The 23,358-nt window shown below is 37.4% G+C and overlaps 1 protein-coding gene across 1 annotated transcript in view; it reads right to left on the bottom strand.

Annotated features, from left to right (window-relative positions):
• LOC130244680 (M1-specific T cell receptor beta chain) overlaps positions 1–23,358 on the bottom strand; it is a gene marked incomplete at its 5' end in the record, with an annotated part of 70,631 nt that overhangs the window by 12,397 nt on the left and 34,876 nt on the right. Inside the window, 3 exons of the mRNA XM_056477199.1 lie at positions 1,184–1,258; positions 1,437–1,480; positions 9,218–9,227. Coding sequence (XP_056333174.1) covers positions 1,184–1,258; positions 1,437–1,480; positions 9,218–9,227 — 129 coding nt within the window. The remainder of the gene's footprint in view (positions 1–1,183; positions 1,259–1,436; positions 1,481–9,217; positions 9,228–23,358) is intronic.

Here is a 23,358-nt window from a genome sequence, read left to right as displayed (position 1 = left end):
CCAGTGTTCACAATGATTTTAAGCTACAGTTAAAACCCTCAGCTGTACTGTAGATCATATGAGAACTACATTGTCATTCTTAAATATGAGTTAACTTATCCAGTTATTCTAATTCACCACAGTTTGGATATCTACTATAAATATATATATAGATTAAAATACTTTAATAACTCACCTAGAACTGTTAGTTTAGTGCCATTTCCAAAGTGTGCAGGACTGAGATTGTTCACATTGATTCTGAGCTACAGTTAAAACCTCGACTATACTGGAGATAAAGTAAACACTGACAGTTTTACCACGATATCTAACTTGAGGATTACACTTATTACAGTCGTTCTGATGCATTGAACCTATGTTGTATATATCTTTTTAAATAATAGGTTAGAATAAATATCATGCCACTCACCTAGAACTGTTAGTTTAGTGCCGCTGCCAAAGTATGCAGGATTGAAATTGTTCACACTGATTCCAAGCTACAGTTAAAACCTCAGCTATACTGAACTACATTTCAGCACATCTTTTAAAACAAGATTACTCTACAATGCTAAATGACTTCTAAAAATGAAACATAATGCTCAGATTACTCACCTAGAACTGTTAGTTTAGTGCCGCTGCCAAAGTATGCAGGATAACCAGAGGTCACACTGATTCTATGCTACAATTAAAACCCAAGAGCTGGTTTGATTGATAGAAATAGTACCACTTATCCAACTAGATCCCATCTTATTTTTTAAAGATGAGATTCAATTCTAAAAACACTTGCAGTTCAGCCAAATCCACCAATTCATTCATTTTAAATAACATATAGCGATTTTACATTTGCCAGAGAGCTTAATCAATGTAATATAATCACATAAATGAGTCTGACATACATACTCTACATTATCAATACCTGTCAATGAAATAGAAGCACAGAAGATTTTCTTACCCAGCACAGTTAACTTTGTTCCTTTTCCGAAATAAGCCTGACCATAACCAGTGGCACAGCACACATGTGCGCTAACAAATTCACTCACACTTAAATATTTTAAAATATATATCATCTATAGGTCAATTACTTAGATACATTTTTTAATTTACTATATAAATATCAATACTGGAAGCTTTCAAAAAGTAACAGCATATTGACAGGATATGTTCCTAAACATATTAGAAAGCTCATAAAATTATTCAAATTACTCACCTAGGACTGTAAGTTTTGTACCATCTCCAAAGTGTGCTTCACTTCCCATGTTCACACTGATTATACGCTGCAGTTAATACCCTAATTTTGAATTAAGCTACTTATGCTGACGTATTTAACTTCATTTTTTAAGAATGACAAACTTTGTGGTTACATATTACAGTTAAATCAATTAGAATTGATCAAAGTCAAATGTCATACAATGTCTTGAATAGATAATAGAAATAGCATGATTATTTTTAAAGAATCTTACCCAAAACAGTTAGCTTTGTTCCACTGCCGAAGTAAGCTGGATAACTACCAGAGCACAGCATACATGCGCACTTACAAATTCACCTATGACACCAAATCCTAGTCATTTTAGCCTTAAATCCTCAGTAATTGCAATATTGACCATATTTATCTCATTTACTTATGTCTAGTTTCCTCACTTTAAAAATATAACACATAAACTGTAAATTTTAGAACATATTAATCACATTTCTGCGATATCCTGATAGGTTTTAACATATCAAACAGAATACTTAAATTACTCACCTAGAACAGTGAGTTTAGTCCCGTTGCCGAAATATGCAACACTGCCAGTGTTCACACTGATTCTAAGCTACAGTTAAAACCTCAATATAGGCATGATCATGTAGCCACTATCTGATATAATTTAAAGAAGACTTTTCTTACCTAGCACAGTCAACTTAGTTCCACTGCCAAAGAAAGCTTGAGAAGCACCAGTGTCACAGTGCACATGTGCGCTTACAAATTCACTCAAGACACCAAATGCTAGTCTGATATTCATAAACATGAAATATAATTGACGGTTCTATAAAGTAAGATACTCATTTTACTCACCTAGAACTGTTAGTTTAGTGCCATCACCAAAGTATGCTGGGTTGTACTGATCACACTGATTCTATGCTACAGATGAAACCTCTTCAAGATCTTTCTACATTTGTTTTTATTTCCAGAAACTAAGCAACACTAACAATTCTGGACATTTTTTCCAAAATATATAACAAAAGACTTTTCAATTCAATTCTTAAAACTTTCTATCACCAATGAGTCTTATAAGACTTAGTAGAATATAACGGATAATTTTAGGCTTACCAAGGACTGTTAACTTTGTTCCATTGCCAAAGAAAGCTTGAGAACCGGCACCAGAGTCACAGCATTCATGTGCACTAATAAAATTACTCCCACTTCGTGGACTATGGTTTGTCTGAATTTTCAGCCATCTGAACTACTTCTTGGAAAAATACGCTTACCTATTACTGTTTTATCATTTACAAATGATAAGCACAATGCTTATTGAAGCTTAGTGTCAATCTTTCAATGAATCAAACACTTTGTTCTTGGTTTTCATGCATTTGTACAGCATGCTTTCTAAAATAAAGTCAAAATATTTCTTACCTAGGACTGTGAGTTTGGTGCCACTACCAAAGTATGCTGGATCGTAGTTGTTCACACTGATTCTATGCTATAGATAAAACCTCATCTACTGTAGAGCTCATCAATAAATCCACAAGAATTAAACACTTTTTATCATTACAAAACACGAATAGTCCCAAAGAACACACCTTAATCAGAACACATTAAATTTGTTAGGTATAGTCAATTTTACCAATGTCTTCATTAAAAATATATAAATAAATAACAACTCCACATATTGTATATGATACAGCATTGTCAATTTAATAAAATAAAGTGTGTTACTTACCAAGTACGGTTAATTTCGTTCCTTGACCAAAATAAGCTGGAGAAGTACTTGACACAGCATACATATGCACTAATAAAATGTCTACGATATGTGCCAGGTTTATGGCATCGATCGATGGCTGGTTATAGACTCATCTAAATAAATTATCAGCATACTTTTGTACTTAATAATATTCATCCAATAAAAGTGTTTAAACAAAAAAGTCTCACCTGTCACTCTAAGTTTAGTCCCATTTCCAAAGTATGCAGAACTGAACTGATTACACTGATGCCAATTGACTGTACAAAACTCCACTAAAGACTTTCTATGATCTGTATTCAAGTTACACTCACTATAAGCAAGCTAATTTAAACAAACACATTGGCAACACACTAGATGTTGTAGAAGCCAAAACTCTGCAGAACCCAATCATAAGACACAATAAATATATTACTTAGCTATTTGATATGTTGATGCTTTCAGGTAAATAATTGATACAATATTTCTAAATTAAATCATTATTTTTCTTACCTAAAACAGTCAGTTTGGTGCCGCTACCGAAGTATGCTTGCGAGTTTGAGCACAGAGTTTCAAGACAGTATCACTAACTATCTTGTAACGTACACAGCTAACTCTCACTGGTAATTTTATAAGGCAGAATTATTGTATTTTAACATTTCTACAAAAGTTCTTACCAAGAACAGTCAGTCTTGTCCCATCACCAAAGAAAGCCTGGCTGCTTCCAAAGCACAGCATGCAGATCTCTGATAAAATTACTCTGACTACTACACTAACAAATGAGGGCTTGTTGAAACCCAATGTCGGGTCAAATGTGTAATTAGAATTTTATTGGATGTATTTATTTAAATGATAACCAAATGTTGGATCTTGGTTCCCCACAATCAACGTAATTAAGTTAACTTAGTTTTTTGTTTGTTTGTTTGTTTGTTGAATATAAAACAATTAAGTTGTCTTTAAAAAAACTCAAGAATTGTGTTGTTTCAGCTCATTTTAAATACTGTAAGTCGTTTAAACAAACAGGAAACATCATTTTTCAGTATATAATTGAGCTAACGTTGGGTTATGACAAACCCCTGGAATTTGTGCGCATATCTCCTACATTATTATAATAACATGCGCTTTTGTTTCTCATTGTTTTAATATCTTTGCACTTCGCATGAACTCCATATTCATTATTTGTAACCATGAATCTTTGAATTATGAACTTATAAAGCCTTTATCTAGTATATTTGAAAACGCCAAGCTGAAGCAGTCTAACAAAAGTGAGTTGTTTCAACTCAAACTTGGACAAATTATTGACAACCAACCGTTGGGTTACAGGTAGGTTAAAATGTAATTTAAAAATTCAACCTAGTGGTTGGGTTTTTAAATATTTACCCCTAAATGGGGTCCAAACAGCCCAGAATTTTTAGTGAGTATTACTTACCTAGAACTGTTAGTTTGGTCCCGGCACCAAAGTAGGCTTGATAATTGGCACAGCATACGACTGTGACTCAAATTGATTGTTCGGTTTGCACTGTATTTGCTAAGCATTTTCAACACAGTCTAACCATATTGGACAATCCTAATTTACAATTATTTTTGGCTATTGTATATATTAACGTAGGTAAAGTTGTTTCTTACCTATAACTGTCAGTTTTGTTCCAGCTCCAAAGTATGCTTGATAAGCATTGCCACACAGTGAGTGATATTCACTAATTTAAGGCACGGGTTATGTTACAAATAGTTAATCTGTTGCTTCCCTACTGCTGTTTAATGAAAGGTATGCACCAGACTACTTTTGAACACCGGTCAGTAGCAACATTAAAGTAATAAAATCAAGCCAACTTACCTAAAACTGTCAGTTTTGTTCCATTTCCAAAGTAAGCTTGTAAGCCAGAGGCACAATGTTAAGGACTGCTCCGAAATTCGCATTGGAATTCCTATTTATCCTTCATCAAACAAGAGTCCATAATTCCAGCAGTTGTGATCCATGCAGAAGTGTAACGTAAAAGCATGCAAATCCAATATACACATTGATTTGCTACAAGAAAATGGTGAAATTATCCAATCAAGTTCAACTTTGAGTACACAAACTTGTATTTACTTTCAATAAAATTAATCAAAAATGTGTGAATCATTCAAATATTATTGATCTGTATGTCCTTAATATTTATATTGTTAAAATCCATGCCAAATCTTTGCATTATTTGTCGGAATCCAATTGACTGTAAACGGAGAGAGGTTTTTGTACGGCGGCTCTATGGGATTGTATCACCGTGGCCCCCTGTCCCCACGGTGCTAAAACATTATACAAAAACAAAAAATTTTCTTTCTCTCTTCCCCCCCGCTCTCCCCCCAACCCTCATTTTATCAGTAATTTTCATCATTCTCTTGCACATGTTCTTTTTTTATGTCTTTCTGAATAAGTCTATGTTGCTATTTCTGTGATTACTGAGAATTTGGGCAGGTGCAGAAGCCTCCACCTAAAAATGTCTCTTTGATAGTTTACAGCTCCTCCCACATCCTTATGTAACATTCAGCAGAGTACAGTAGGATTACAAGCACCGTGTATGTTCTGTGTTAGTAAGGCCTGACATAAGATAAAATAATTATTATTAATAACATTAGGATAATAAGGGAAATAAAAAAATGATTAAACATAATACAAAAATCAGATTCACTTTCAAAGTGAATTAATGCACAGATTCAGTATTTAATATTCGTCAAGAATATGTGCAGAGGATGTACTTTATTAGAACAAATAAACAGCCCATATCTTAATAATAGGCAGGCAAGAAAAAACACTGGTTAATAGTGAGAGCTAAATCCTAAAGTGTTACCATATTTTTTATACTGTAGTGTTTATATATATATATATATATATATATATATATATATATATATATATATATATATATATATAAAATCCATCTCTGGGAAACCTCCATACACACTCATTCACACACATACACTAAGGACAATTTAGCATAACCAATTCACCTGTACCGCATGTCTTTTGACTTGTGGGGGAAACGGGAGCACCCGGAGGAAACCCACGCTAATGCAGGGAGAACATGCAAACTCCACACAGAAGAGCCAGCTGACCCAGCTGGGGCTCGAATCAGCAAGCTTCTTGCTGTGAGGCGATTGTGCTACCACTGGGCCACCACTGCTGCCCTGTTTGGATTTTTACCAAATATAACTTTTTATTCAGTGGTTGGTCTCATTTTATATATATATATATATATATATATATATATATATATATATATATATATATATATATATATATATATATATATTTATATATATATATTTAAAGATTGGAGTGGAGATTAACAGACAGGAAAGTATAGGGAGCAGAGAGAGAGGGGAAGGATCGGCAAAGGACTTCGAGCCGGGAAACGTACTCAGGTCACCGCGAACACCTGGGTGCTATATGTCGACGCACTAACCACTAGGCCATTGGCGCCGACCCTGTAGTGTTTTTGAACTATACAATAGCACAGTACTGGAATTAATCTACTGTGGTAATCCTATAGTTGCTATGTTTGTACACAACTAGAAATAGAAATAAATTATCCAACAGCATACTAAGCTTTTTACGACTACATAAGTTATACTACAATACATCACAGTTTACTGTAGTAAACACTAAAGTATCACAATAGATAGTACTACATTATGCTGTAGCATTCATTAACAAGGTGTTGTAAATATTATAATATACTGTATAATACACTTCACTATAGTATGGTTCAAAAACATGATAGTATTTAAAATAAAGTACTATAGTATTTTGCTTTTATTTCCCATCTAGTATTTTAAAAGAATTTACAGATAAACCCAAGGACCAGCATTATGAAAAAAGACCAGAAGTCAGACATACAATTAATTAAAGAAAGCATTATTGATAAATATAGGTTTTAGTTTCATCAGCAGAAGCCAGGTTTATCACTCAAAAAAGAGTTTCACAGCAATTATTCTCTAACAGAAGGTCACAGACGAATTCACACATCAAGGTAGAAAGAGTCTGCCTTGCTTAATTAAATTAGTGTGTCATGGGGGCCAGTTCATAAAAAGCATCCCAAATGAGGGGCCGGAGAGATATGACATGCAATATAAGTGCGGACACAACAGCATATAAGCGCCCCCATGGTGTATTTTTGCTCCTTAAGACACTCACGTTGGCTTTTTCTACATTAAATTGTTAATATGTTGTATTTTGAAACTACATAACATCACTGCGTTGTACAATGTGGCTTTTTTTTACAAACATATTCAATTGTTGTATGTAGAAGCACAACAAAAGCAGTGCACTGCTCAAGTAGGCTTCTTCTACATTCAGACACATTCATATGTTATGTTTTAAACTGCGTAACAATTAGGGATGCAACGATTATAGATTCTGGTTGTACGATTATAGTCTGAAGAATAATCATGGTTTCACGATTATTACTATTATTGTGCATTTATTAAACTCAAAACACTACTAGTTTAGAAAATAACAAGAAAACTGCTTATATTTGAAAGTGTTGTTTCACGAGTTCACACTTGCAATAGTTTCAGAATAAAGCGTATTTGGCGTGCTGTCCGGGGAGAGGGCTCTGAGCTCGGGGAAGACACCCAAACTCGAGTTTTTCCTCTTATCAGGAAACAGAGAGGAATAGGGATTCGAGCGAAGTATCTAGCCCGGCCCCAGAACGCTCCCCCCGGGATTGTAATGCTTAAGAGGTGAGGTGACGGGGTGGTGGAGGGATGCTAAAGTCGTAAGATGCTGCAGGTAAGACAGCTTTGGTATATATAGGGGTTTGGTCAAGAACTGATTGGATAGTAGAATAATTGTCAATGACGTATTTGATACTGAAACTTCTACGCGTGCTCCTCCCGAAATTTGTTTATAAAACATCACTTGTTGCTGCTCAGTAACCAAATACAGCACAAAATATTAATAAAAAAAAACAAACAGTAGTCCATTTCTCTCTTTGGACTTAAAAATAAATGAAAAGGGTTTTGATTTAAACATGAGTGATGATTTTACAATGAAAATAAACAACAGAACAATAAACAAATAAAAATAAGAATAAATAAAAATAAATAAACAAAATAAAAAAATAATAAATAAAAAAATAGTGGTAACACTTTAGAATAACTATCCGTTATAACTAGTTAATAGATCATTGATAAACTGTTAATTAATAAGTTATAATGACTTAATAGTTACTTAATTATTTCTAACTGTGCCTTATAGATAGCCAATAGATAACTTACAAGCTGTTAGTTAACAAGTTATAAATTACTTGTTAACTGTAATTTAATGATTTATAACTATAGCTAATAAATTAGTACTGTAGGTCATAAAAAAGCTGTTGGTAAATTACTTAAGACTTGTTAAGTATCAGTTATTAGTTTATATATGTTATTGGGACGTTATTCTAGTTGCAACTATTCTTCATTTAATAACGGTTAGTAAATGAGGAATAGTTACAACTTTAGAATAACGTCCCAATAACATACTTAAGCTAATAACTAACACTTAACTAATATATAAAAGTGCCCAAACCTCATGGTTTTGTATTCTGTTGTATACTGCTGTTCTGCCATGTGATGGCTCAGTATGTGTGTTTCTATACATTAAACACAATGTTCAACATTTCATCTGTGGAGTTTCTTTGGTAAAATACAGAAAAGCCTATGAGTGGAACAAGGTTAAGGTACAAAATAATTGTATTTTAAATATCACATCAAATTTTTGTAGCTTGAACTTGTTCCATCCATTTGCTGTTCTACAAAGTTTCACTGGTATTAGTAGATGGTTAAACTATGAACAACTGATCTGTAAAGTGTGAGTTAATATATTAGTTAAGTGTTAGTTATTAGTTTATATAGGATACTGGGACGTTATTCTAAAGTTGTAACTATTCCTCATTTACTAACAGTTAATAAATAAAGAATAGTTGCAACTAGAATAACGTCCCAATAACATATATAAACTAATAACTGATACTTAACAAGTCTTTAGTAAGTAATTTACCAACAGCTTTTTCATGATCTACTAATATATTAGCTATAGTTATAAATCATTAAAATAAAGTTAACAAGTAATTTACAACTTGTTAACTAACAGCTTGTAAGTTATCTATTGGCTATCTATAAGGCACAGTTATAAATAATTAAGAAACTATTAACTATTATTTAACAAGTCATTTATAACTTATTATCTAACAGTTTATTAATGATCTATTAACTAGTTATAACGGATAGTTATTCTAAAGTCTTACCAAAATGGTGTTGGTCTAATGTTAATTTAAGCTTTATGTTAGCCGAGTATTTAAATGAACTTGTTATTATCTGCGTTCATACATACATAATCATTTTAATACTTTGTAATAATTTGTCTAACGTAACTTTTGTTTGCACTGAAAGCCACGCACAACTCTCACTGCTACAGCATGAGATAATTTCTACAGTGTGCGCCTGGAGGGAAAGCCGTGCATGCACCGCTTCCAATATGCGCACGTCTCCATTGGAACTTGCATGCGGAAAAGACACAATATGTGAACGGGCCTGCTCTAGAGTAGTGGTGGGCAAAGCGAGGCTTCGTGAAACACTGAAACAGTTGAAGCAAATGTGTCGAAGCTTCGAAACGTTTCGAAACCTTACTCTATGGTGACACCTAGTGGTCATGTATTGCACTGGAACAGCTTCAGCAAAGAAAAATTGAGCAGATTGAGGTATTAAACCCGCTTTGAGAGAATGAATCCTCAAGTGATATAGTGGAGTGGTACTGGTTCCTGACTACCATGCGGGGATTGTTAGTTCGAATCCAGGCTGATATAGCTGGTTTGAAATGCTTTAATATCAGTTTGAGATTCTTTGTCCGTGCATCATTCTGTTTCAACATTGGTCTGACATCCGAATAAACACTTTGTGAATAAATATGGCTTGTTTTGGTCATAAAACAGGGCTGTTGATAGATCATATACAGTTGTGGACAAAAGTTAACAAGAATTATTTATATTATTCATTAAATTTCTCATTTGATGTATTTTATGAACGTTTACCCCAACCCTAAACCCAACCACATGGACGGTCCACTAGGCCATACGAGACTGAATTTTTCAACTGACCCTGTCAGTCAAATGCAGATTCTCCAGGTCTCGAAACGCTTCTGAACTGATCAATGCTTTGAATCGCTTTAGTCACGTGACCAGGTGTTTCGAAACACTTTAGTCACGTGACTTGGGTGTTTCAGATCATGCTTCGGTACAGTGTTTCGAAACACTTGCGCTTCGGGATCTCGACACTGTGTCGAAACGTCAGTTTCACGTCAGCCATCCCTACTCTAGAGTTAATCCAGTATGTGTGCTTATTAGCCTCGATATAAGCTCCGAACTTTAAACTAGCACACAGTTGGCAGAGCTTTGTTTAGTTGCAGCAGTTTCATCCCGTGCAACAGAAACGCGGCGTTGAGAAGCCTTTTAGATTAATTAAACGTAATGAATTAAAACGCGGTTAAGAGTGAAATCAGCTAGTCATTGCATCCCTATTAACAACATCAAAAGGCCTTTTCTACAAACATATCCAAATGTTTTCGGCTGCCCGTGCCACTCGCTTGATGTCACTTGACTCACTCTCTGCACAGCCTTTAACTGCAGCTCGTGCTGTATTGAACAGATGCACGTCACTTCATAACTACAGAGGCCGTTTTTTGACAGAACTAAATTTATTTTTGATGTCTGGGTCACACTATTTGGAGGGCCGAAACAAATTGCCTCGTGGGCCGGGTTTGGCCAGAGGGCCGCCAGTTGAATAGCCCTGCTCTATAGTTTACTATGAGCAGGGATACATTCAGCCGGCGCAGTCGTGCCTCCATAGTCAAAAGTGACATTTTGTGTCTGATGGTTTGTTTACTTGGAGTTCCATTGGCATTTTCCCGCATGTGAATTATGACCAATCGATAAGCAGTTTAGGAAATACGTTTAACAACATCTGGCCAATGAGTGATGTGGGTTTTGTCAGATGACTGCATTTTGGTTCTTTTCAACTGGTTTGGCCCAAAGCAATCAGTGTGTTGTGAAAAGGACCCAGAGACGGCAGAAAATGCTACAATGTATCATTTTTTGCCCTTGGTCTAAACCAAATGAACCGAACTACAAATGTGAAAGCACCCATTGACAGGTTCAATAAATTGCACCTCAGCGTGTCCACGTCCTGCTGTTGGATAAGGTAAAATATTACCCCAAAGTTGTACCCCTAACAGTAAACCCCAAAGTTGTTTTGCGCTGTATTTGGACTTTTTTCTTTAGTTCAAAAATGAGCCTCTGGATTTCCTTGGTTGTCTTGTTTTAAACAGAACGCACGACTGATGGAGATGAGAAGAAAATTCCCTGCCACCAGACTGTTACAACAACATTCTATTAAGTCATCCCGCAAGGGACTATCAGCAGCAAAATGTTGTGATTTATTTTAATGTTTCTTTGAGGATGATGACTGTAACAAATTCTGCCATCATGAATGTATTAAAAAAGATGCTTGTTTGTACTAAACTCCTTATTATTATTTTACATTTGTGTATCTCCTTGCTCACCAGGGCAGCCATGTTGCTGCTGTAGCTGGTATATTCAGTGACATTTCTCATACCCCTTCATTTGTAGTGTGGTGCAGAAAAAATCTTTGTTTGATGGCTATATGGCAGTTCCCTTAACCTCTACACATACAACCAAAAGAGAATTCTACCCCTGGATTAGCATCCTGGATTAACATCTATGTTGATCCTTAAACATCGTTTTTGTTCGAAAATGTAATCTCTGCCCCTAAACCCAACCATAACTGTAAATTATTCTCAAAATCAGAGGGAAATAACAGTTGGATAACAATCATGTAGAGATGCATAAACCGTAAGTGTAAGCCTAAACTTAACATAAACGGTAAATGTACCTCTTAATTCTGATTGGCTGATTAGAATGTTGGGCGAGGCAGTAGCGCAGTAGGTAGTGCTGTCGCCTCACAACAAGAAGGTCGCTGGTTCGAGCCTTGGCTGGGTCAGTTGGCGTTTCTGTGTGGAGTTTGCATGTTCTCCCTGCGTTCGCGTGGGTTTCCTCCGGGTGCTCCGGTTTCCCCCACAGTCCAAAGACATGCGGTACAGGTGAATTGGGTAGGCTAAATTGTCCGTAGTGTATGTGTGTGTGAATAAGTGAGTATGTGTTTCCAAGTGATGGTTTGCATCTGGAAGGGCATTCGCTGCATAAAACAAATGCTGGATGAGTTGGCGGTTCATTCCGCTGTGGCGACCCCAGATTAATAAAGTGACTAAGCCGAAAAGAAAATGAATGAATGAATGAATGATTGGAATGTTGTTCCAGGACTAACATAAATGTTGATCCAGGAACATGTACTACTGGGTAAAATAAGGTTGGCGAGTGGGCAGCTGTTGCTTCCAGCTGATGCCTTAGTGAAAGGAACCTCAGTTGGGAATAAATGAAGTTTATTTATAAACTAATTTCGAGAGGATCACATGCTTATGATTGAACACAGCTGGTCATGCATTAGCCAATACATGATTCACCAATCAGACGATTCCTAAGTCACTATACATACCCTAAGTTCCATATCACAGCCATCTTGATTTTGAAGAACCTCCCCTTCCACCCCTCCTCCTCCTTTCCTAGATGGGTGGCACAGTGGCCCAGTGGTTAGCACTGTTGCATCACAGCAAGAACGTCACTGGTTCTAGTCCTTACCAAGCCAGCTGACGTTTCTGAGATTACATGTTCTCCCTGTGCTCACATGGGTTTCCCCTGGGTTCCCCAGTTTCCTCCCACCATCCAAAAACATGCAACTTAAGTTAATTGACTAATCCAAATCGGCACCATAGACATGCTCCTAGTAAGTAGTTATCTCTTAAGAGCAATCACTATCTGTTCATTAGCTACTACAGCAGGGGAGTTCTCGAGATCTACTTGAGCTCAAACTCCCCTCTTATCTTGCAAACGGGAGGGAGCCCCGGGCTCGAGGATTTTATGAGCTCAGGACTCTCTCCCGGGACAGCATGCCAGACAAGCTTTATAATCAGCTAAATGTGAACTCTTGAAAAGATGGAAATAGTTTGGTTTCATTCACTCGCCCATTTTCAATTCTTGCCAGCAAGGGAAATTGAGCCTGCAACCATTTAATTATAAGTCTAACTGCCTAACCATTAGGCCACAACTGCCCATGTATGACCTCTTACTCACACTCTCAAAGCAACATCTCATAAAGTACAAACTACAACATAATTTCTACCATGCAGTGATTTTATTGTTGCATCTATGTTGGTCAACCATCAGCAGTCCACAAGGTGGACCCAATGACTTTTTGATCTGGTCTGAAAACCCTGAGAAAACAAAGAACTTGACATACAGAAAGAGCAACAACATATATATTTACAATTTTATTTTAAAGAGGGATGACATTAAGGGGGCGACGTGTTGGCGCAATGGGGAGCACATTCGCCTCACAGCAAGAAGGTCGCTGGTTTGAGCCTCAGCTGGATCAGTTGACATTTCTGTGTGGAGTTTGCATGTTCTCCCCGTGTTCGCGTGAGTTTCCTCTGGGTGCTCCTGTTTCCCCCACAAGCCCAAAGACATGTGGTACAGGTGAATTGGCTATGCTAAAATTGACCGTAGTGTATGAGTGTGTGTGAATGAGTGTTTCCCAGTGATGGGTTGCAGCTGGAAGAGCATCCGCTGCGTAAAACAAATGCTGGATAAGTTGCCGGTTCATTCCGCTGTGGTGGCCCCAGATTAATAAAGAGACTAAGCCGAAAAGAAAATGAATGAATGAATGACATTAAGGACATCAAATAATCTAGGCAGTTAATAACTACTGTAAAAAGTACTTTAAAAAAGTGAGTAAGCCCGTTGCCTTAAAATTACTAAGTAAATTAACTATGTAAGTAATTATACAAAATAATTAAGTAATTAAGTTTAACTATGATTCCAAGTTACAATGAATTTACTCACTGTTTTAAATTGCCAATTTCTTGCTTTTTAGTCAAAGGGTTTACACACTTTAAGTAAAGTAACTACACTTTTTACAGTGAAACTTTATTACCAATCAAATTACAGGAAAGACAAATTACAGCAAATACATATTGGAGCAGCCACTGATCCAGTCACTACTCCTTCAGTATGATAACAAAAGTATTATTTTATTCACGTCTGGCAGCAAGAGAAATGCTGTCAACAAAGACACAAAAAACAATTAAGCAATTATTGTTTATGAGTGATGAATATTGTGTAATATAGAGAACTGTCCTATATGTATTTGACTGCATCGTCATGTCATCTGCCGCTGTAGAATAGTGAATAAAACAGTATAAAAGTTACTCATATCATCCTGCAGAGGTCAGCATATGATCTTTAATCCAGAGGATGATCAAATTATATTAAACTGAGCTGCTCTGATAGAGGTGCAACAGCAGATGAAGAAAACACAGTAACAATAAATACAATTAATAGTTAATGATTGCTACTTATCCGTTTTACATAAACACATCTAGAAATAATAATTGAATGAGAATGATTTATCTAATGTTTCCTAATTAAGTTGTGTACAGAGAGTCTGGGTAATCATTTTGGTTTTATTTTAATCAAATACTGTATGAATGTTGTCCAATATTTTTAGGGCAGCTTTGAAGAAAGCTTTGATCCACTTTAAATGTTGACTACTGTACATTTGGAAAACATAATGGTAGGCAAGCCAAGGCGAGTTCATTTATATGGCATAAAGAGCATGCACAAGGATACACTCTAATTCTTTACTTTTATTATTACTTCTTTTTTTTATTAGTTTTATTATTATCTACATGTTTCTGAAGTATAACATTATACGTGTTGTTGCTGTATTATGTAGATTATATAATTCCTCAGTCCTAATATCTGCAATATTAATATTAAAGGGCACATAGTTGACCTCTTTTTTATGATTTAATATTAATATTATGGTTCTTCTGAGTGTGCCAGTTTAGGTTCAGTTCAAAACACAATTCAGATTTTTTTATTATAATGTGTTAAAAAGTGTCATGTTGGGGGCGTGACCACAGTTCGCTGATTTAGGGGTGTGTTGCTTCACATGTAAATTAGTTTCAGCTTCCCGCCAACGTTACAAGGGGGCGGGGCCATGAGCTCACCCACTCTGCGTTTGCAACAGAGTCTGACAGGAAAACTGCGAGAATGAGCTTGAGTGAGAGGTACAGCATTCAGTCGTACATGTACGACTCGGACACAGACCAAGCAGAGAGTACAAAATCATTTGTGTCTTTGTACAGTTTTACAGCCAACTGTGTGCTAGTTTCAAGTGCCGAGCTTGTACACAGAAACTAATAACCACGCACACTGAATTAACTTTGACTGAGGCACCGGATGCGCCGCTCAAAGCCGCGACACGGCACACCAGACACTCTCTGTAGCGTGGCAGAAGCATGAAGTGTCCCGAATCGTCGCGCCACGCATTTTTGAATTCTAAACATAGGTTTCTGCAGGGGTCCGCGGCGCCCAGCCGTCGACTTGAGTGTACCCTGATAGAAACCTATGTTTAGAATTCTAAAACGCATGCTAGTTAAGATCACAGGGAGCTTCTGGGATCGCGAGAAATGCAAACGGCTGAAGTATAAGGTAGACTCAATGAGAAGTACACATGTTTGCAAACCTACCTAAAGATACAACCAATAATTCCGATTAGAGCGATAATGTGGAGATTATTGATCTTGTGTTGAGCCCAATGAGCCTTGCATCTAAAAATAGAGCTAGGGTGTTCCTTTAGAGATATCGCTTCGACTCACGCTGAAAATGGTGGACGTGAATCAACAAACTGAGGATATGATAATGCGTCTGTCAATCAATATTGGTGGGCGGTGGGCTCCAATTGGTCCACCGTTTTTTATGTTGTTAAATTAAAAAAAAAGCACTGGGTGTGCTTATATCACCCAAATATGACAGTCTATACACCATACATGCACATATGGCTGTCCAAATAGCTTAAAAAAAGTAGATTTTTTACCATAGGTGCCCTTTAAGTCCAAAATATGTTCAAAATGTATACTATTTTCATTCAAGACTTATTTATATTTTCTAATTATTTTATTTTGGCTTTGATTAACTTTCCTAAGATTATACATACACATTTAATATTGAAATTATTTGCCCTCTCTGCTTAGTGGCTTAGACTGAGGTTATTGTTCAGGTGGTTGGTTTAGTTAAAGGGCTGTGCAATGCTTGAAGCACAGAAATAAATGCCTGAGTCCTCCTGTACAAGACTGTAGATTTCCAGTGAAGATTCCTTAATATCAGGACGTTTCATTTTGTATTTTGTCTTTTCAAATGGGGCAACTATTTCTTCTGTATCTTTTCCAGGAGAAAAAGCAACAAGCGACATTTCACCTTGACTTCTCTGTCTGTACCAGAACATATAAAAATAGCTGCCATCATTATGGTTACATTTTAGAGTAACATTTTTGTCCGGTGCAAAAAATAGTTCAGATCTATCAAGACGTCCATTCTGAGTGATGATTATTTCTCCTAAAGATTCTGTTGGGTAGAAAACAATTGATTATATAAAATCTTGTATGTCAACAAATATATTTCTAAATAAATAGCATATTTTACTAAGTCTAGATAAACTTACTAATGACTAGCAGCAATACAAATAGCAAATCCAACAGTCCCATGATATTAAAGAGGAGAACCAACGCATTGCTGTCTCTTACCACCTCTGAATGTATTTTCACTGGCGTGTTTATGATCAAAAGCAACAGGAAATGACATACTGAGACTCGTGCTGCTTCTCAATTTTACCTATTCCCCAAAAGTCTCTTTTCATGAGGGAAAAAAAAAGCACTTTCGAGTGTTTCACATAAAATTATTCAGCCTGATCTCACGAGAAAACGTAAGTATTTTACGTTTTGTCAGTTTAGTGGCTAATTCGTATGGATTCGTACAAGTTCAGTCGTACGAAATTGTACGATTTTAAAAAGGGGGCGTGGCACCTAACCACACCCCTAAACCCAACCGTCATTGGGGGATGAGCAAATTGTACAAAATTGTATGAATTAAATCATACGAATTCGTACGAATTAGCCACTAAATCAAAAAGTTACGAATTGCCGTGAGATTGTGTTGAATTATTAGAGCTTTGGGAGTTATTACTTCATCATAGTTGCACTTTAAAGGACATCATTTGACCTTCCTTATCAATCATCATGTCAGAGTTTACATCCTCCACCTTTTGTTTCATTTTCAAACCATATTGGGGAGAACTAAAGTAGCACATTGACAATATGTGGATGCTAAACATATTTAGGATTTAGGAACCCAAACTTAACCTAAAATTAGGTTCTATAAGTTCAAATAATTAACCCAGTGGTAAGTGTCAATAACTGTGCATGTACTGTGAGCAGGCTGGACATCTAAAGGCTACATGCCCTGTGTGGCTAATCCACCATTCCAATTGACTCATACTAAAACCCTGTAACTCTTCTTTCACAGTGGGGGTGATAGATGGTAGCCCACTCCAAGGAGGCAACAAAACTCAAATCACCAAAGAAATACTCCTACAGAGCACTTCTCAAAAGAAAAGATTTATATCAAGTTGACCGCCCATGCCCTATGGAAGATGATGGACACACTAGTGGTCCAGGAAAGCCACCTATGGCTAACCCTGGCAGATATGCGCAACGTTGACAAAGCTTGCAAAGACATGCCCATACTCCAGGCACACCTGTTTGGTGGCACTGTCTGGCACTTTACCCCCAGGAGTTCTTGACAGTGAAAGAGCAGTCAAAAACAATGGGACAGGTCATCTTCTGGGTCCATCTATTTGGCTGCTTCTCACTTAGGGCATCCACCTACAGCTCCAAGACCTGGTCCTCCGCTGCAGCCCATTTCACCGGCTAAGCAGCCATGATGAGCTCCCCGCATGAAGTTGACGCCACCCACCCCAGGATACCACTAAGTCTGGCAAGTAGACCATGAAACAACCCTGAGACGGGTCGCCAAAAGAGGAGGAAAGCTGATCTTTTCCCAGTGAAGGACCAGGGATCCTACCTTCAATTACATCTGCTGCACAACATCTCACCGCTGGCCCGCAATCACAGCAAATGGGAGCAATCACTCCAATGGAGCCACTAGTTCGGGCTCTGCCAGCCTGGTTATCACTGCCCAGCTTATTGCAGTGGCTCATTCGGACAATCAGACTTGGCTATGCAGTTACATAGAATGAGTTGCTCTTTGTCTGTTATGGTGGTCGGCAGAATGGAAGTTCTATATCAAAGCATGGCTTGGTTTGCTGGATTGTAGATGCCATCACCCTTGAATATCATATCAAGGGGAGCCATGTCCCCTGGGGTGGGAGCACACTCAACAAGGAGTATTGCCTACTCTTGGGTGTTAGCACGCAGTGCCTCTCTAATGCTGTGTTCACACCCGATGCGGAATGTGCGGATAAATTGCGCTATTCGCGCGTAAATAGACACAAACATTTTGAGTTTACTCGCTTCATTTGCGCATCAAATCCACTGAGCAATAGATGCAGATTTGTGTGATGGGCAGGGCTTCTGTCTGCTAGGTGACTCTAGCTTAAATGGCTAACATGGATTTGATTGAGAGAATAGCTGTGTTTATGTGCTTTATGAAGGCTAAAAAACATCGTTGATTCGTTTGGAGCCGTGTCTGAGTCCACTAGATTCTTTCTGAGGTGCACCCAGCTCTATGAGAGCTTCTGTTTGCACGGTGACTCTAGCTTCGTTGCTAAATGGCTAACGTGGATTCTATTGAGAGAATAGCTGTGTTTATGTGCTTTATGAAGGCTGAAAAACAGCGTTGATTCGTTTGGAGCCGTGTCTGAGTCCACTAGATTCTTTCTGAGGTGCACCCAGCTATATGAGAGCTTCTGTCTGTCTGTCTGCACGGTCTGCTTCGTTGCTAAATGGCTAATGTGGATTTTATTGAGAGAATAGCTGTGTCATTTGGAGCCGTGTCTGAGTCCACTAGATTTTTTCTGAGGTGCATCTAGCTCTGTGAGCTCATAAACTCCACCAGAAACTTAACCTGGATGATGGAAGCTTTCAGCTGTGCTTCTGACTGAGCCGAGCCAAGTTTAATGAACTGTTGCCGGTGTCAGCAGGAGCATTTTCCCCCGGGACAACAACAACAGGCGCTACGTCATAATCACGCCTCATAAGAGCAAGCTCCTGATTGTTTAACATGGTACGAATGTCTGCTGACGTTCAGATTTTCAAACTCGAGTGATTTGCGCGGAACATCCAATACGCACATTAAGCGCATCAATTGCACAAAACGGCACTTCAGTAGCGTGAATTGCCTCATTTGCACGTATCCCACCTCAGGATGTCTATTCGCGCCTTTGCATTGACTTAACATGTAAATCACTCGCGCTTGACACTTCTACCGCATCTGGTGTGAACGCAGCATAACAGACAGTAAAGGTGCGAGCTGGGCGACACAATACAAATCGTTAGATTCCACAATCTTAAAGTAGATCTGGTTTCCTCTTTGGTGCTATGTAACACCATGCAACCTGGAGGAAACTAAGCTTGAAAAATGTTGTGCTGGGCCATTATCCCTAACCCAGAGAGATTTTGCGTCTATTTCAAGCTGCTAGTAAGTACCCCATCTGGCAAACCCTAGAGAGTCAGCCACTGTGAGTTTACCTTCCTCAGATGGACTCATGCCTTATTTACCAGCTAATCATCTCATGGCTAGCCCATATGCGAATATTGTTACTGAGCCTCTTCATTTGGGGAGCGAGTGGCCTACGAGTGGCATTCACTTTCATGATGTACTGTATATCTTCAAAAATCCCAGCTTAGCTTCTGTAGCTAAAATATTCATACATTTTACATTTTAGAGGGTTGTGCCTTTGGTGATGCTTGTGCGCTCACGCTATTTGCATGGCAAACATCTCACCAAACACGTAGCAGATTCAGCTACTGTGGCACATTACATACACTCCCCCATAATGTCCTTCCAACCATCTCAGTTACTGTCGTAAGCCTTGTTCCTTGTTTAAAAAGAAAAAAAAAACATGACCTCTCTGGACCCAAATTTTTAAATATGGACCGACCGCTCACTTTTTTGTTAAATCCTCTTGTTTAATCCTGCCCCTTTTCACCATACGCCATACAATTTTGCATGTTCAAACTCTAGTTTAACCACAGCATTACTAAGTGATTGGTCATCTAGCAATTCCCCTATAATGTCGTTCCAATATTATGTTTCCTCTTTGATGAATGAGGATTATGACAGTCAGTGAGACCATACTGCTACACCAACAGACATTCTCTCGATTACAAGAAACAATGAGAATCGGTTGGCATATAGTTGCAATATAATTTACAGTATAAGCAACAAAATGCAATAAAGGAACAATCAATGTTCCTTGAGTGAATTTCAATACCTTTTAGGACCTTTTTAAGACTCTTACCATACATTTTAAGACCTTATAACCACTTTTCAACTGGAAACACTGGCGAAATTTTTACTTGCAGTATATTTACTAAATATTCATGTAAGAAACTAATCCAAAACTAAAACATCACTCATATACTGAATAAAAATCTACTAAATCTAGCTAATTCGGCAGTTTGGCGCCTATAGAAGTGCAGAAATAATGGTGTTGCCTTATTTTTCTGCAGTAAACAAAGCAGCATGTTGTCAAATCTAGTAGGATTTCATTGATTTCATAAACTACCCAGCATCCTGATATTCACAGATTTAATTCAGGCAAACTTTAGCATACAACCATACATTTCATAATGTAATACTTATAATACTTTTTAAGACCCCGCGGACACCCTGATTTATATATCTGATCACATTTACTGTTAATATTTAGATAGATATTATTACATTCCGTAATTATTTCCTTTTTTTATGCAACCACTACAACCACATTTAATCCTATTATTATTTCACCTCTCTGCTTAGTGGCTTAGACTGAGGTTATTGTTCAGGTGGTTGGTTTAGTAAAGTGCTGTGCAATACTTGAAGCGCAGAAATAAATGCCTGAGTCCTCCTGTAAAACACTGTAGACCTCCAGCGAAGATTCCTTAATATCAGGACGTTTCATTTTGTATTTTGTCTTTTCAAATGGGGCAACTATTTCTTCTGCATCTTTTCCAAGAGAAAAAGCAACAAGCGACATTTCACCTTGACTTCTCTGTCTGTACCAGTACATATTATAGTAGCTGGCGTCATTATGGTTGCATTTTAAAGAAATGTTTTTGTTCGGTTGAATAAGCAGTTCAGTTCTATCAAGACGTCCATTCTGAGTGATGATTATTTCTCCTAAAGATTCTGTTGGGTAGAAAACAATTGATTATATAAAATTTTAAATGTCAACAAATATATTTTTACTTAAATAGTTTACTCAGGCTGGATAAACTTACTAATAACTAGCAGAAATACAAACAACAACCACAGCAGTCCCATGATATTAAAGAGGAGAACCAACCCCTTTCTGTCTCTCACTCTTTCTGAATGTGTTTTTACTGTCCTTTTAGATGATTCTATGATCAAAAGGAAAAGGAAATGACATACTGAGACTCTCTCTCGGTTAGAGATCAAAGCCTTTATCACAACAGAACTGTTACTTAATAAATATTTGTTCAAGGTTGTTTTCATTTAGTTTTAGATACAAATATAAACAACAGCATTTTTTTTTTCAGAAAACATTTCTAAAGGTGCTGTTGATAAAGTTTTCACCAGATGTCAGTAACAACCAATGTAATCTAATCATACGAAGAAAACAAAGCTAATTAGTTTAGAAATTAAGTTATGTGTTATAAAATACATGACAGCGGGAAAAAGTACTAAACAAACGAAAAAAGGGAGGTGTAAAAAGGCATGGAAAGCCCAGACAGCAACTGAATTATATTAATTCAATTCAATTCATCATTTCAATAGTGCGTTAACAATGTAGATTGTGTGCAAAGCAGCTTCACATAGAATATTATAGTGAATTGAAACAGTGTCAGTCAGGTTTTTATTGTTGAAGTTCAGTTCAGTGTGGTTTAATATTCACTGCTGAGAGTTCAAACACTGAAGAGCAAATCCATCGATGCGAAGCTCCACAGGTCCCGAACTATGCAAGCAAGTGGCGACAGTTTCGAGGAAAAAAAACTTCACCAATTGGCAAAAGTGAAGAATTAAAAAACCTCGAGAGGAACCAGGCTCAGTTGGGCACGACCATTTTTCCTATGGCCAAACGTCTTGTGCAGAGCTGCAGTCTAGGCGCCGGAGGCTGGAGAGCGCTGGACGTCCATCGTGGAGAAGCTGCAGGTGGGAGAAGTCAACGGCTGGTGTACAGGATGGCCCTTCAGGATCAATGCGAGGACTTATAAGGGACTTAAGGGACTTACAAGAATCAGTCTCATGCTCTCCGCTCCTCCATAACCACCACAGCAGCTGCTCAGGATACGGCCTGATCAAGGATTATGGAAACCTCGGGAATAATAAAAGAAAGACATAAGCGCAGATTCTGTTCAAATTATAATGTCTTAAGGGAAGTGTTCCCGGCTTCGCTTGCCCTAAATAATGCAGACTAACAGTCCTTTAAAGGATTTGCATTTCAACAGCATTTGTGTTTTATGTGTATGCTAATGCAAAGAGATGTGTCTTTAATCTAGTTTTAAACTGACAGAGTGTTTCTGCCTCCCGAACTGTGCTAGGAAGGCGAATTCCAGAGTTTATGTGCCAGATATGAGAAAGATCTACCACCTACAGTTGATTTTGATATTCTGGGAATAATCAATTATCCAGAATTAATTCAGCATAGTGGATATGAGGGGCTATAATACACCAGGAGCTCCCTTAAATAATGGGGAGCTAAGCCGTTCAGGGCTTTGGCGGTCGACAATCAAATGTTTAAATTTATACGAGATTTAATATGGAGCCAATGCAATGATGAAACAACTGGAGTAATATGATCATATTTCTTTGTTCTAGAAACACTCTAGTAGCTGCATTTTGAACTAGCTGACGTTTGTTAATTAGGCCAGCAGGGCAACCGCCTAATAACGCATTACAGTAATCTAATCGAGAGCTCATGAAAGCATGAATAAGCTTTTCCGCATCAGACATTGATAGCATTTGTCAACGAGTTCAGTCGGACAAAATGGTACGATTTTAAAAAGGAGGCGTGGCACCTAACCCCGCCCCTAAACCCAACCGTCATTGGAGGATGAGCAAATCGTACTAAATTGTACGAATTAGATCGTACGAATTCGTACGAATTAGCCACTAAAAAAAAGTTACGAATTGCCGTGAGATTGTGTTGGTTTTACAGATGCTTGAAATCTGGCCTTCAAATGACAGGTTGCTATCAAAAATCACACCCCAATTTTTGACTGAAGTTGAACTAACTAAAAATCAATTAAGGGTTAAACAGCGTTCTAGGTTTTTGCATGTGAGGTTTTTGGGTCCAA

Source organism: Danio aesculapii, chromosome 17, assembly GCF_903798145.1.
Source record: "Danio aesculapii chromosome 17, fDanAes4.1, whole genome shotgun sequence".
NCBI lineage: Eukaryota > Metazoa > Chordata > Actinopteri > Cypriniformes > Danionidae > Danio > Danio aesculapii.
This window is presented reverse-complemented; position numbering and strand designations above follow the sequence as displayed.